A 15,353-nucleotide genomic window follows, 5' to 3' on the forward strand; every position below is an offset into this window, starting at 1 on the left:
CTGTGACTGATAGTCGGTGCTTGATTTCTCTTTCCAGGTGCTCGCTGCATACCAGCAATACATGGTAGATGTGGCGATGCTGCTTGGAGGCTATCCTGGCTCAGTGGAAGTACAGATGACCCAGATTCTGGAACTCGAAACTTTGCTAGCCAATCTCACAGTTCCACAAGATGAGCGCCGAGATGAGGAAAAGATTTATAATCGCATGACAGTGGCTGAACTGCAAGTGAGACCTTTAACGCACATGTTCAAAATGTCATTGAGTACAATACACTAAAACACAATAGTTCTGGGGGGAGGTCTTCTCAAGATGGACAGTATGCATAATAAGCTGCATGAAAAATTATTAGACAATTTCTATTTTTGATGATGAATTTTATTATTGAACTACAACAGTGTTGTCTTTCAATACAAAAGGTTAATAAACCTGAATAATTAAGATGGTAAAAGTGGGATTTTGTCCTTTTTTTAGGAGAATATTTACGTTTGCTAGATTATTGGGAAAATATTAGTGTGCAGAATTATTACAAAACTAAATGAAAAATATAATTGTTCCCATTCCAATTGTTTATTTTCATCTGTTAAAAGTGAGAATAATAACAAAAAACTAAAAAAAATAAATTTTTGATATTTAAAGAAAAAAAGGCCAATATAGTTGCCATTCTTTTCAATAAGTCATAAGCCTTCCATCTGCAGAGTCTATCAGTTTCTTAATCTGTTGACAATAATTTTTTTGGGCAGCATCAACCACAGCCTCCTAGACACTGTTCGGAGAGGTGCACTGTTTGCCTTCACCATAAATCTTTTATGAAGGGCCCACAAGTTCTCAATAGGGTGTAGGTCAGTTGAGGAAGGGGCCATGTCATTACTCTTTCATCTTAAAGACCGTTATTGGCAGCCAAGCAGTGGAGGCTTTGATGCATGGGATGGAGCATTGTCCTGCAGAAATACCATGATTTTCTTGAAACATGTAGTCCTTTTCTGCATCACTGCTAGAATAAATAGTCTTCTAAAAACTAGCAGGAGGTTTAGGAGTTGATTTTGAGTCTATCTTCAATCTGATAAGGTCCATCTAGCTAATTTTTAATAACACCAGCACCAGCCCATTGCAATTCCCCAGTTCCACCTTGCTGTTGTCTGAGTCAAAGTAGAGGTCTGTGCCTGTTACTGATCCAGCCCACAAGTCCATCAACCTGGTCATTAAGAGTCATTCTCCTGATCAGTCCATAAAATCTTTGAAAAACCTGTAGATATTTCTTGATGTGTCTTCTTCTGTGTCTTGCTCAGTGATGGTCTAGTTTCGGCCTTCCTTACCTTGGTTATGACTCTGAGTCCTGAACACCTTGTTCTTCTGGTCTCCAGGGAGGTAATAGTTCAAGAATATGACAGCACTGGAAGATAATAGGTTCCTGGTCACTTCATGTTTGATTATTCTCAAACCTTTGCCAGTTAATATGCATATTTTTTTCTTGCTTTTTTTGCGACCCTGTTGACTATTTGCAGCTAAACATTCAAAGGTGCTGTGATCATGTCCCAATTTTTCTAAGCAATTTCTAATTGTCTCTTAAGAGGAAGAGGACTAGAACTCTAGTGCCACCTATTGGAAGTAGCAATCCTAACAGTCAATGTCGACCCTTTAACGAGCCTTGTCACATGACTTAGGATAATAGCCAAACCAGAATCTCAATTTGCAGACACTGTGTTTCGGGGTACTGCCCCTCGTCAGTGCAAAGTGGAGATCTGGTTTGGCTGATTGAGAGGCGTCTGACCGGGATCCAAGAAGTATCGTTTCTCCTTGCGGAGAGTGACATGATAAGCATGTTGAGGTAAGGAGACTTAAAGCCGCAATGCTCCTCTAGGAAATATGCAAATTGTCTCTTCAGAGAGGAAGAGGACTAGAACTCTAGTGCCACCTATTGGAAGCAGCAATCCTAACAGTCAATGTCGACCCTTAATAAATAATAATAATCTTTATTTTTATATAGCGCTAACATATTCCGCAGCGCTTTACAGTTTTGCACACATTATCATCACTGTCCCCGATGTGGCTCACAATCTAGAATCCCTATCAGTATGTCTTTGCAATGTGGGAGGAAACCGGAGTGCCCGGAGGAAACCCACGCAAACACGGGGAGAACATACAAACTCTTTGCAGATGTTGTCCTTGGTGGGATTAGAACCCAGGACCCCAGCGCTGCAAGGCTGCAGTGCTAACCACTGCGCCACCGTGCTGACCCTTTAATGAGCCTTGTCACATGACTTAGGATAATAGCCAAACCAGAATCTTGAGATACTGTATGTAGTGGAAACTGAAAATTACTTGAAGTCTGATTTGTATGAGGGCAGATGTCTACTCGTAGAGGTGGCCTTTTGGAGAGGTTTTATAGTACACTATTCTGCTATCATACACACCAGTACTATCTAAATGACTCATCCATGGGATTTGTTCCCTCACTATCTGCCAATTCTCTATCACTTTCAAAATTCACATATTTAAAAAGCATTTTATCTTTGCCATACTTCCTAGTAAATACAATTAGATTATTAGTATGAATATAACAAACAACCAATAAAAGCATTTTCTTGTGTTCTTATTAAGTTCCAAAGTCCTTGTAAAAACTAGCAACTTTGCAATTTATCCCTTTATTAAAAAAAACTCTGTATTTTTAATTCTATAGTGTATAACTCATTGCCTAAATTAGAGACTTAGATTGCCTCTGATATCAGCCTGGGAGAGCGATGAGTTAGGACTAGCGATGCGACCAGGACACTGCTCCGAACTGTCAATCTTCAGGAGCGCACCGCCTCCAGCAACCAACAAAGCAGGAAGTCGGTGGCCTGGGAGAGGTGCGTTCCTGAAGAAAAGTTAAGTCAACCCCATTAATCACACATTTTACAGCTCTAAGATTCAATGTCATAGTAACAATTGTCTTATATTTTACAGAACCTAGCACCTGCATTTGACTGGATGGATTATATGTCCTTTGTGCTCTTACCTTTGGACATCAATGACACGGAGCCTGTGGTGGTTTATGGCAAGGAATATCTACAGCAAGTGTCAGAACTAGTAAACAGCACAGATCCAGTGTAAGATACATCTGTTAAGTCATTTGAAAGCAGTTTTTATTTAGATGAAGTTCACTTTAAATTTAGCCCTATGTCTACTATTTCATATTATGAACCCCTTCACGTCGCAGCCCTTTTTCGTTTTTGCGTTTCTGTTTTTTGCTCCCCTTCTTCCCAGAACTTTTTTATTTTTCCATCATTATGGCCATGTGAGGGCTTGTTTTTTGAGGGACGAGTTGTACTTTTGAACTACACCATTGGTTTTACCATATCGTGTACTCGAAAACGGGAAAAAATTCCAAGTGTACCATGTTCACAAAATGCTAAAACTGCCATTATGATTCTCTGGGTCATTACAAGTTTGTAGATACCAAACATGTATAGGTTGTTGTTCTTATGTAAATGGTGAAAAAAAAATCCAAAGTTTGTACAAAAAAAATAAATAAATATCGTCATTTTCCGAGACCTGTTACGTCTCCATTTTGGGGCTGGGTGAGGGCTTTTTTGTTGTGTGGTGAGCTGATGTTTTTAATGATACCATTTTGGTGTGGATACGATCTTTTGATTGCCCGTTAATGCATTTTAGTGCAATGTTGCGGTGACCAAAAAAATATAATTCTGGCATATGTACTTTTTTTTTTTACTATGTCGTTTACTGATCGGATTAATAGCTTGATAGTGTTAGGTCTCGAGTTCCCGCTTCTGCACAGGGGGAATATCGAGCCATCTCCGCTGCGGTCTCCCATTCTTATCCAGCCGCAGTGGAGTCTGCTCAGCAGGGACGTCGGTCCCAGCGTCTTGCTCAGTCTCACTCTGTACAGAGAGTTACTGCTGCTTCTTCAGCTTCTTCCATTAAAGCCAGTGCTGGTCAGCAGCGAGCAGACTTCTCTGGGACTAAGTCCTTGTCTGCACACACTGAGCATGCCCAGGGCAAGATCTCCCGTTGGAGATCGAGGGTCATGTGCTCAGGTCCTGCAGCACATTCCATTGGTCCTCTTGGCAGGTCTTGGAAGGGCAAAGTTTCTGTGGCCACTTCCTGTGCTGCAACTATATAAACTGCGCATGACCGCACGTGTTATGTTTGCTAATGACAGGTGTTATGAAGGCAATCCAGAAACACAGTGTGCTTAGCGATCAGAGCGCACACAGTGATCTGACAAATACCCAAAAATACAAGAACGAGCTCTGAGACGTGGAAACTCTGTAGACTGCACACCTGATCCTATCCTAAACACAACTAAAAGCGGCTGTGGATTGCGCCTAACAACTACCTAGGCAACTCGGCACAGCCTAAGAAACTAGCTAGCCTGAAGATAGAAAAATAGGCCTGACTTGCCCCAGAGAAATTCCCCAAAGGAAAAGGCAGCCCCCCACATATAATGACTGTGAGTAAGATGAAAAGACAAAACGTAGGGATGAAATAGATTCAGCAAAGTGGGGCCCGATATTCTAGGACAGAGCGAGGACAGTAAAGCGAACTTTGCAGTCTACAAAAAACCCTAAAGCAAAACCACGCAAAGGGGGCAAAAAAACCCCACCGTGCCGAACTAACGGCACGGCGGTACACCCTTTGCGTCTCAGAGCTTCCAGCAGAACAAAAGACAAGCTGGACAGAAAAAAAGCAACAAAAAAAACAAAAAGCACTTAGCTATACAGAGCAGCAGGTCACAGGAACAATCAGGAGAAGCTCAGATCCAACACTGAAACATTGACAAGGAGCAAGGATAGCAGCATCAGGCGGAGTTAAGTAATGAAGCAGTTAACGAGCTCACCAGAACACCTGAGGGAGGAAGCTCAGAAGCTGCAGTACCACTTGTGACCACAGGAGTGAATTCAGCCACAGAATTCACAACAGTACCCCCCCCCTTGAGGAGGGGTCACCGAACCCTCACCAGAGCCCCCAGGCCGACCAGGATGAGCCGCATGAAAGGCACGAACAAGATCGGAAGCATGAACATCAGAGGCAAAAACCCAGGAATTATCTTCCTGAGCATAACCCTTCCATTTAACCAGATACTGGAGTTTCCGTCTAGAAACACGAGAATCCAAAATCTTCTCCACAATATACTCCAATTCCCCCTCCACCAAAACCGGGGCAGGAGGCTCAACAGATGGAACCATAGGTGCCACGTATCTCCGCAACAACGACCTATGGAATACATTATGTATGGAAAAGGAGTCTGGGAGGGTCAAACGAAAAGACACAGGATTGAGAACCTCAGAAATCCTATACGGACCAATAAAACGAGGTTTAAATTTAGGAGAGGAAACCTTCATAGGAATATGACGAGAAGATAACCAAACCAGATCCCCAACACGAAGTCGGGGACCCACACGGCGTCTGCGATTAGCGAAAAGTTGAGCTTTCTCCTGGGACAAGATCAAATTGTCCACTACCTGAGTCCAGATCTGCTGCAACCTATCCACCACAGAATCCACACCAGGACAGTCCGAAGACTCAACCTGTCCTGAAGAGAAACGAGGATGGAACCCAGAATTGCAAAAAAATGGAGAAACCAAGGTAGCCGAGCTGGCCCGATTATTAAGGGCGAACTCAGCCAACGGCAAAAAGGACACCCAATCATCCTGGTCTGCAGAAACAAAACATCTCAGATATGTTTCCAAGGTCTGATTGGTTCGTTCGGTCTGGCCATTAGTCTGAGGATGGAAAGCCGAGGAAAAGGATAGGTCAATGCCCATCCTACCACAAAAGGCTCGCCAAAACCTTGAAACAAACTGGGAACCTCTGTCAGAAACAATATTCTCAGGAATGCCATGCAACCGAACCACATGCTGAAAGAACAAAGGTACCAAATCAGAGGAGGAAGGCAATTTAGCCAAGGGCACCAGATGGACCATTTTAGAAAAGCGATCACAGACCACCCAAATGACTGACATCTTTTGAGAAACGGGAAGGTCAGAAATGAAATCCATCGAAATATGTGTCCAAGGCCTCTTTGGGACCGGCAAGGGCAAAAGCAACCCACTGGCACGAGAACAGCAGGGCTTAGCCCTAGCACAAATCCCACAGGAATGCACAAAAGTACGTACATCCCGTGACAGAGATGGCCACCAGAAGGATCTAGCCACTCTGGTACCAAAGATTCCAGGATGACCAGCCAACACCGAACAATGAAGTTCAGAGATAAGTTTATTAGTCCACCTATCAGGGACGAACAGTTTCTCTGCTGGACAACGATCAGGTTTATTCGCCTGAAATTTTTGCAGCACCCGCCGCAAATCAGGGGAGATGGCAGACACAATGACTCCTTCCTTGAGGATACCCGCTGGCTCAGATAAACCCGGAGAGTCGGGCACAAAACTCCTAGACAGAGCATCCGCCTTCACATTTTTAGAGCCCGGAAGGTACGAAATCACAAAGTCGAAGCGGGCAAAAAATAACGACCAACGGGCCTGTCTAGGATTCAAGCGCTTGGCAGACTCGAGATAAGTCAAGTTCTTATGATCAGTCAATACCACCACGCGATGCTTAGCTCCTTCAAGCCAATGACGCCACTCCTCGAATGCCCACTTCATGGCCAGCAACTCTCGATTGCCCACATCATAATTACGCTCAGCGGGCGAAAACTTCCTGGAAAAGAAAGCACATGGTTTCATCACTGAGCAATCAGAACCTCTCTGTGACAAAACCGCCCCTGCTCCAATCTCAGAAGCATCAACCTCGACCTGGAACGGAAGAGAAACATCTGGCTGACACAACACAGGGGCAGAACAAAAACGACGCTTCAACTCCTGAAAAGCTTCCACAGCAGCAGAACACCAATTAACCAAATCAGCACCCTTCTTGGTCAAATCGGTCAATGGTTTGGCAATGCTAGAAAAATTACAGATGAAGCGACGATAAAAATTAGCAAAGCCCAGGAACTTTTGCAGACTTTTCAGAGATGTCGGCTGAATCCAATCCTGGATGGCTTGGACCTTAACTGGATCCATCTCGATAGTAGAAGGGGTAAAGATGAACCCCAAAAATGAAACTTTCTGCACACCGAAGAGACACTTTGATCCCTTCACAAACAAAGAGTTAGCACGCAGGACCTGAAAAACCATTCTGACCTGCTTCACATGAGACTCCCAATCATCTGAGAAGATCAAAATGTCATCCAAGTAAACAATCAGGAATTTATCCAGATACTCACGGAAGATGTCATGCATAAAAGACTGAAACACAGATGGAGCATTGGCAAGTCCGAACGGCATCACTAGATACTCAAAATGACCCTCGGGCGTATTGAATGCAGTTTTCCATTCATCTCCTTGCCTGATTCTCACCAGATTATACGCACCACGAAGATCTATCTTAGTGAACCAACTAGCCCCCTTAATCCGAGCAAACAAGTCAGATAACAATGGCAAGGGATACTGAAATTTAACAGTGATCTTATTAAGAAGGCGGTAATCAATACACGGTCTCAGCGAACCATCCTTCTTGGCTACAAAGAAGAACCCTGCTCCCAGTGGTGATGACGATGGGTGAATATGTCCCTTCTCCAGGGATTCCTTCACATAACTGCGCATAGCGGCGTGTTCGGGCACGGATAAATTAAATAATCGACCTTTAGGGAATTTACTACCAGGAATCAAATTGATAGCACAATCACAATCCCTATGCGGAGGTAGAGCATCGGACTTGGGCTCTTCAAATACATCCTGATAATCAGACAAGAACTCTGGGACCTCAGAAGGGGTGGATGACGAAATCGACAAAAATGGAACATCACCATGTACCCCCTGACAACCCCAGCTGGATACCGACATGGAATTCCAATCCAATACTGGATTATGGGTTTGTAGCCATGGCAACCCCAACACGACCACATCATGCAGATTATGCAACACCAGAAAGCGAATAACTTCCTGATGTGCAGGAGCCATGCACATGGTCAGCTGGGCCCAGTATTGAGGTTTATTCTTGGCCAAAGGTGTAGCATCAATTCCTCTCAATGGAATAGGACACCGCAAAGGCTCCAAGAAAAACCCACAACGTTTAGCATAATCCAAATCCATCAGATTCAGGGCAGCGCCCGAATCCACAAACGCCATGACAGAAAACGACGACAAAGAGCATATCAAGGTAATGGACAGAAGGAATTTGGACTGTACAGTACCAATGACGGCAGACCTAGCGGACCGCTTAGTGCGCTTAGGACAATCAGAAATAGCATGAGTGGAATCACCACAGTAGAAACACAGACCATTCAGACGTCTGTATTCCTGCCGTTCAACTCTAGTCATAGTCCTATCGCACTGCATAGGCTCAGGTTTAACCTCAGGCAGTACCGCCAAATGGTGCACAGATTTACGCTCGCTTAAGCGTCGACCGATCTGAATGGCCAAAGACAAAGACTCATTCAAACCAGCAGGCATAGGAAATCCCACCATGACATCCTTAAGAGCCTCAGAGAGACCCTTTCTGAACAAAGCTGCCAGCGCAGATTCATTCCACTGAGTGAGTACTGACCATTTCCTAAATTTCTGACAATATACTTCTATATCATCCTGACCCTGGCATAAAGCCAGCAAAATTTTCTCAGCCTGATCCACTGAATTAGGCTCATCGTACAGCAATCCGAGCGCCAGGAAAAACGCATCGACACTACTCAATGCAGGGTCTCCTGGCGCAAGAGAAAATGCCCAGTCTTGAGGGTCGCCGCGCAAAAAAGAAATAATAATCAAAACCTGTTGAATAGGATTACCAGAAGAATGAGGTTTCAAGGCCAGAAATAGCTTACAATTATTTTTGAAACTTAGAAACTTAGTTCTATCTCCAAAAAACAAATCAGGAATAGGAATTCTTGGTTCTAACATAGATTTCTGATCAATAGTATCTTGAATTTTTTGTACATTTATAACGAGATTATCCATTGAAGAGCACAGACCCTGAATATCCATGTCCACACCTGTGTCCAGAATCACCCAAATGTCTAGGGGAAAAAAAAAAAGTGAACACAGAGCAGAAAAAAAAAAAAAAAAAAAATGATGTCAGAACTTTTTCTTTCCCTCTATTGAGAATCATTAGTTTGTGGCTCCTTGTACTGTTATGTTTGCTAATGACAGGTGTTATGAAGGCAATCCAGAAACACAGTGTGCTTAGCGATCAGAGCGCACACAGTGATCTGACAAATACCCAAAAATACAAGAACGAGCTCTGAGACGTGGAAACTCTGTAGACTGCACACCTGATCCTATCCTAAACACAACTAAAAGCGGCTGTGGATTGCGCCTAACAACTACCTAGGCAACTCGGCACAGCCTAAGAAACTAGCTAGCCTGAAGATAGAAAAATAGGCCTGACTTGCCCCAGAGAAATTCCCCAAAGGAAAAGGCAGCCCCCCACATATAATGACTGTGAGTAAGATGAAAAGACAAAACGTAGGGATGAAATAGATTCAGCAAAGTGGGGCCCAATATTCTAGGACAGAGCGAGGACAGTAAAGCGAACTTTGCAGTCTACAAAAAACCCTAAAGCAAAACCACGCAAAGGGGGCAAAAAAACCCCACCGTGCCGAACTAACGGCACGGCGGTACACCCTTTGCGTCTCAGAGCTTCCAGCAGAACAAAAGACAAGCTGGACAGAAAAAAAGCAACAAAAAAAACAAAAAGCACTTACCTATACAGAGCAGCAGGTCACAGGAACAATCAGGAGAAGCTCAGATCCAACACTGAAACATTGACAAGGAGCAAGGATAGCAGCATCAGGCGGAGTTAAGTAATGAAGCAGTTAACGAGCTCACCAGAACACCTGAGGGAGGAAGCTCAGAAGCTGCAGTACCACTTGTGACCACAGGAGTGAATTCAGCCACAGAATTCACAACACGCACGGCCATGCGCTAGTGTACATTTGCTTACGTGTGTTTGTTGTGAGTGCAAGTCGTCCTTGGATACCCCTTCCCTATTGAATGTCTGTTCGCGGAAGGTGTATGGTTGCTTTCTAGCGCCCGACTTATCCTACAGCACAAATCACACATTACAGCGTCCAGTTGCTGAGACCGCCAGTACGGCGCCGTGCACTTCCTCTGTGCTTTCCTTACCCAAGCCTGGGTGGTTAGTGGCGTTCGTCAGTGCGGCACCGCATGCACTCTTGTGCCCTAATATTGCTATTTAGCTTCCTTACACACCCAGTTGCGGTGTTGTGCCAGCAAGGGTCTAATCGGACTTCAATCCTAGTTGGGGTTGAGTTCGCTGACTACTTGCTCGCGCTCTATGTGCGGTACCGCGATCCTGTGGCGCAACAGGGTCGCTTCCTTCACGCTGGGTGAAGTCTAACCCACGTGTGTATACTTATGAGTACCGCCATATAGTCCGTCATTACTTGGCAGCAGGTTCCATCTCTGCACGGTGGACCCCGGGCTGCGAATGCACCATACTCTATCTGTCTCATTATTTGGTGCGTTCCGCTAGCCCTAACAGATAGATTGGGCGATTCTAAACGTGGCGATACCAAATTTGTGCATTTTGTGTTTTTTTAATTGTTTTATTTAGAATGGGGCGAATGGGGGGTGATTTAAACTTTTCTATTTTTAAAATATTTTTAGAAACTTTTTTTTACTTTTTGCATGCTTCAATAGTCTCCATAGGAGACTAGAACCTGCAGTTGTCCGATCCCCTCTGCTACATACAGGCGATGATCAGCCCCTTTTTCTAAGGATTTTTCTGGTTTCACATAGTTGGTTCACAATTAAAAAGTCATAGTATATGAATGATTGTTGTAGGAATATAAAAAAAAATATTAAAATTATTAAAATACTAAAACTCCTTTCTTTTTTAAAGTAAGCCAATACCTAAGCTTTTTTTTTTTTTATTAAAAGGCACATCAATGTCACCCTCTTGGGTCCCCCAGCTGTCCACAATGGCAGCTGTGAAAAAAACAAGGATTGAGCATAGGGTTTAATATACCTATAAAAGTAGTAATTGAGGTCTGAATGAGTGTTCGATCCAATGCCATCTTGTGTATATACCCAGCTAAAAGCTAATTAAATTACCTGATATTAATTCATTAGTTCTCATCTTCTTTTATTTTCACACATCCACTTCCTATAATCAGTGGGACTAATTCTCTTTCTCTTACAGTATACTAAACAATTACTTGATTTGGAACCTTGTCCAGAAGATGTCCCCCAGTCTAGATTCTCGTTTTGAGAAAGCCCAGGACAAATTACTTGAATCACTTTATGGGGCAAAAAAGGTATGTCTGACAATTTTGTATGAATTGGAGCTCAGACGTCTCAGTGAAAATATAGTTTGAAGATCATAGGCACTGTTCCAGGTTTCTCTCATGTGGGTAGATAGATACCTGTCAATCACCTACAGTGGCGCTGGAGAAAGCCGCCTGGAGGTGGCGCCGGACTAGTCTGGTCCCTGACCAGATCTTGGCTACAGCGTTTCAGAGAAAAAGTGTATCTGTGTCCAATCATGCAGGCTCTGATTCTGTCCATTATCCTGTGCCAATTGTAAAAAAAAACTGTGCTTAGGAAAGTTTTTTGGAGGTTTGGAAGAGGATGACGGACAGGTCTGGTCACATGCACCTACATCAGCAGCCATTTTTAGAATAGAAGAGCCATGCAGCCTAAGAAGAAGGAGGAAAATAACCTGTAATATTTATATATTAATAAATACCACAAAATTATGTCTCCCCAACACATTTGTTAAAATAACCAACACCTTTAAACACAGAGTGCAAATTTTTCACTAAGGTTTTATACATGGTATAATGCAAATTTGGAGGACTTGGCCTAAAATATGTAACTACTAGCACTTACACTGACGTTTTCACATTTGGTGATAATGAACATATTATGTATTTACGGTATTTATTTCAAACAGACAAGTGCGGTTGGTTACAGACAAAAAGTTTTGAGCCTTTAAGGGATGCAGTCAGATGGCCGTATAAAACAGATGGCGATCGCATTGCAGTGCACAGACGGCCAGCGGCTCTCCTGACCCGAGCATGTCAAATGTATAGAAATAGATGACTTAGCAGTGCTATGGCGTGGTTACAGCTGTCACTCTCTATATCCAGAGCGGTGACAGAAACTGTGCCAGCACCGCCCCTCTGACTGAAAGAGCGAGCGTGCCGAGAGGAATAAAGTTTATTAACTCCAGGCAGCGAGGCTCTCAGTGCAGGCACTGCACGGTGCCAGAACGCTAATAATCTGCAGATTAACAGTGTTATTTTACATGACAAATTCCCTTTAGATGATGACTAATTCCCATAAGTACTTCTCATACACATTAGAGTAAAGTCATCAGAGTTTTCAGGGGGAACCGACATCCAGCCTATGTCTGTATTGAGCCCTCCTGACTCTCCCCTGATTAATTATATCAGGTGAAGGAAGGATTGGACATGTGTAATTTCAATGCCTCACATTAATTAATATGTATGGGAAGGTTGGGAGATATAGCTGCTGGCTATAAATATGTTATGCTGACAACTGTTCAGAATGTATGGGTACCTAAGAGGTTGCAGTACCATACAGAAGGCAACATTTTCTTCCTTTTGGTCTGGCAATATTTTTGTAATGACACATTATTATCATCCACCTAAATGTTAACATAATCTATGACCTGGATAAGGACTTGGGGATCCTATTTAATGATAAACTTACCTGGAGCAGCCAGTGCCAAGCAGCGGCTGCCAAGGCAAACAGGATCATGGGGTGCATTAAAAAGGTCTGCATACACATGATGAGAGCATTATACTGCCTCTGTACAAATCCCTGGTTAGACCGCACATGCAGTACTGTGTACAGTTTTGGGCACAGGTGTTCAGGAAGGATATAATGGAACTAGAGCGAGTACAAAGGAGGGCAACAAAACTAATAAAATGGATGGGGGAACTACAATACCCAGATAGATTAGCAAAATTAGGATTATTTAGTCTAGAAAAAAGACGACTGAAGAGCGATCAAATAACCATGTAAAAATATATAAGGGGACAATACAAATATCTCTCCGAGTATCTGTTTATACCAAGGAAGGTGACGGTCACAAGAGGGCATTCCCTGCATCTGGAGGAGATGAAGGTTTTTCCACCAACATAGAAGAGGATTCTTTACTGTTAGGGCAGTGAGAATCTGGAATTCCTTGCCTGAGGAGGTGGTGATAGCGAACTCATTCGAGGGGTTCAAGAGAGGCCTGGATGTCTTCCTGGAGCGTAACAATAATAAATCTTACAGTGATTAGGATCTTTAGAAGGACGTAGATCTGGGGATTTATTCTGATGGAATATAGGCTGAACTGGATGGACAAATGTCTGCAGTCCACTAAGTGATACACCGAATCAGGGTCTAGGTCTCTCTCCATCATGCTCCTCTCAGGGTAGGTGGTAAAAATTCTGGTTACAGATTTCCTTTAATGTGGTGAACTGCATAAGCAAAGGGCAAAGGATTGTCATTTGGATGTCAAAGCTTTTGTAATCAGTGACTCCAAGTATTGAAACTATGCTGCAGAACTGTTAGCTAAAAATATAATTTTTCACATATCAGTGTTTTGTAGAGAACTTTTAGATTCTCTAGTTTAGGACAGTCTATGTTTCATAATAGTTGCTCACTATTTGGTTTTAATTGTAGAATGTTGAAAGATGGTATATTTCTTGTTAGAAATATTGTTTATATAATATTGTATTGTATAATATTGTTCTAAATAATTTTTATAAATAATCTACAAAACTATGAAGTCACAACTATCAAAAAATATATCAAATATAAATGTTATTATCACTATATTAAAACATATGAATAATACAATCTGAACTTAGACTTTCTCTTGATCGTCTGAACATTTGTTTATGTTTTTTCCAAAACCTTCTGAATGCAACGTCTTCCCAGCTTCTATCACTAACCACTTCTCTAGGCCTCTCACAGCTCTCAACATCTGAAACACCTTGACCTGGTCTTTGTCCGGCTCTGTTCAATATCCTACCTAGATAACTCACCGTAACATTCTCTCCCTCACACTCACAATTCCTCGCCCACCCCAGCACACTTCTACCTATCACACATTCAGAAATCTACATGCTATTAACCCTCATACACTTTCAGACTCCCTACACTTATCATTGTCCCCAATCTCTTCTTTTTCCAGTCTTGATCTGGCTGTACATCACTTCAATGAAACTCTTAGAAGCACCCTTGACCAAGTAGCTCCCCTCACCCTGGCTCACATCGCAAACCCGATTTCTCCAGCGATACTTTAGAAGTGCTGAACGCTTATGGAGGAAAACACGCACACCAGAAGACTTCATACACTTCAAATTTATGTTAAGAACCTATAATTCTGCCCTTCACCTCGCCAAATAGACCTACTTCACCACTCTGATCTCCTCACTATCCAGCAACCCCAAGAAACCTTTTGACACCTTTCACTCCCTCCTCAGGCCAAAAGCACAAGCCCCTATCACAGACATTTGTGCTGATGACCTGGCCTCCCACTTTATAGAGAAAATACAGTCATGGTCAAAAGTATTGACACCCCTGCAATTCTGTCAGATAATACTCATTTTCTTCCTGAAAATGATTGCAAACACAAATTATTTGGTATTATTATCTTCATTTAATTTGTCTTAAATGAAAAAAACACAAAAAGAATTGTCCTAAAGCCAAATTGGATATAATTCCACACCAAACATAAAAAAGGGGTGGACAAAAGTATTGGCACTGTTCAAAAAATCACGTGATGCTTCTCTAAGGCTACTTTCACACTAGCGTTAACTGCAATCCGTCACAACGCGTCGTTTTGCAGAAAAAACGCATCCTGCAAAAGTGCTTGCAGGATGCGTTTTTTCCCCATAGACTTGTATTGACGACGCATTGCGACGGATTGCCACACGTCGCATCCGTCGTGCGACGGATGTGTCGTGCTTTGGCGGACCGTCGGGAGCAAAAAACGCTACATGTAATGTTTTTTGCTCCTGATGGACCGCTTTTTCCGACCGCGCATGCGCAGCCGGATCTCCGCCCCCACCTCCCCGCACCTCACAATGGGGCAGTGGATGCGCCGGAGAAATGCATCCGCTGCTTCCGTTGTGCAGTGCGTTAAACGCTAGCGTCGGAATCTCTGCCTGACGCATTGTGACGGGGAGATTCCAACGCTAGTGTGAAAGTAGCCTAATTTGTGTAATTAACAGCACCTGTAACTTACCTGCGGCACCTAACAGGTGTTGGCAATAACTAAATCACACTTGCAGCCAGTTGACATGGATTAAAGTTGACTCAACCTCTGTCCTGTGTCCTTGTGTGTACCACATTGAGCATGGAGAAAAGAAAGAAGA

General features: G+C 43.1%; 1 protein-coding gene across 2 annotated transcripts in view; it reads left to right on the forward strand.

Annotated features, from left to right (window-relative positions):
- Window positions 1-15,353, forward strand: part of ECE2 (endothelin converting enzyme 2) — a 149,048-nt gene that overhangs the window by 97,075 nt on the left and 36,620 nt on the right. For both annotated transcript variants that reach the window (XM_069726950.1, XM_069726949.1), the window contains exons 8-10: window positions 38-226; window positions 2,945-3,087; window positions 11,156-11,270. In XM_069726950.1, coding sequence (XP_069583051.1) covers window positions 38-226; window positions 2,945-3,087; window positions 11,156-11,270 — 447 coding nt within the window. The remainder of the gene's footprint in view (window positions 1-37; window positions 227-2,944; window positions 3,088-11,155; window positions 11,271-15,353) is intronic.

This window comes from Ranitomeya imitator, chromosome 5 (genome assembly GCF_032444005.1).
Source record: "Ranitomeya imitator isolate aRanImi1 chromosome 5, aRanImi1.pri, whole genome shotgun sequence".
Lineage (NCBI taxonomy): Eukaryota > Metazoa > Chordata > Amphibia > Anura > Dendrobatidae > Ranitomeya > Ranitomeya imitator.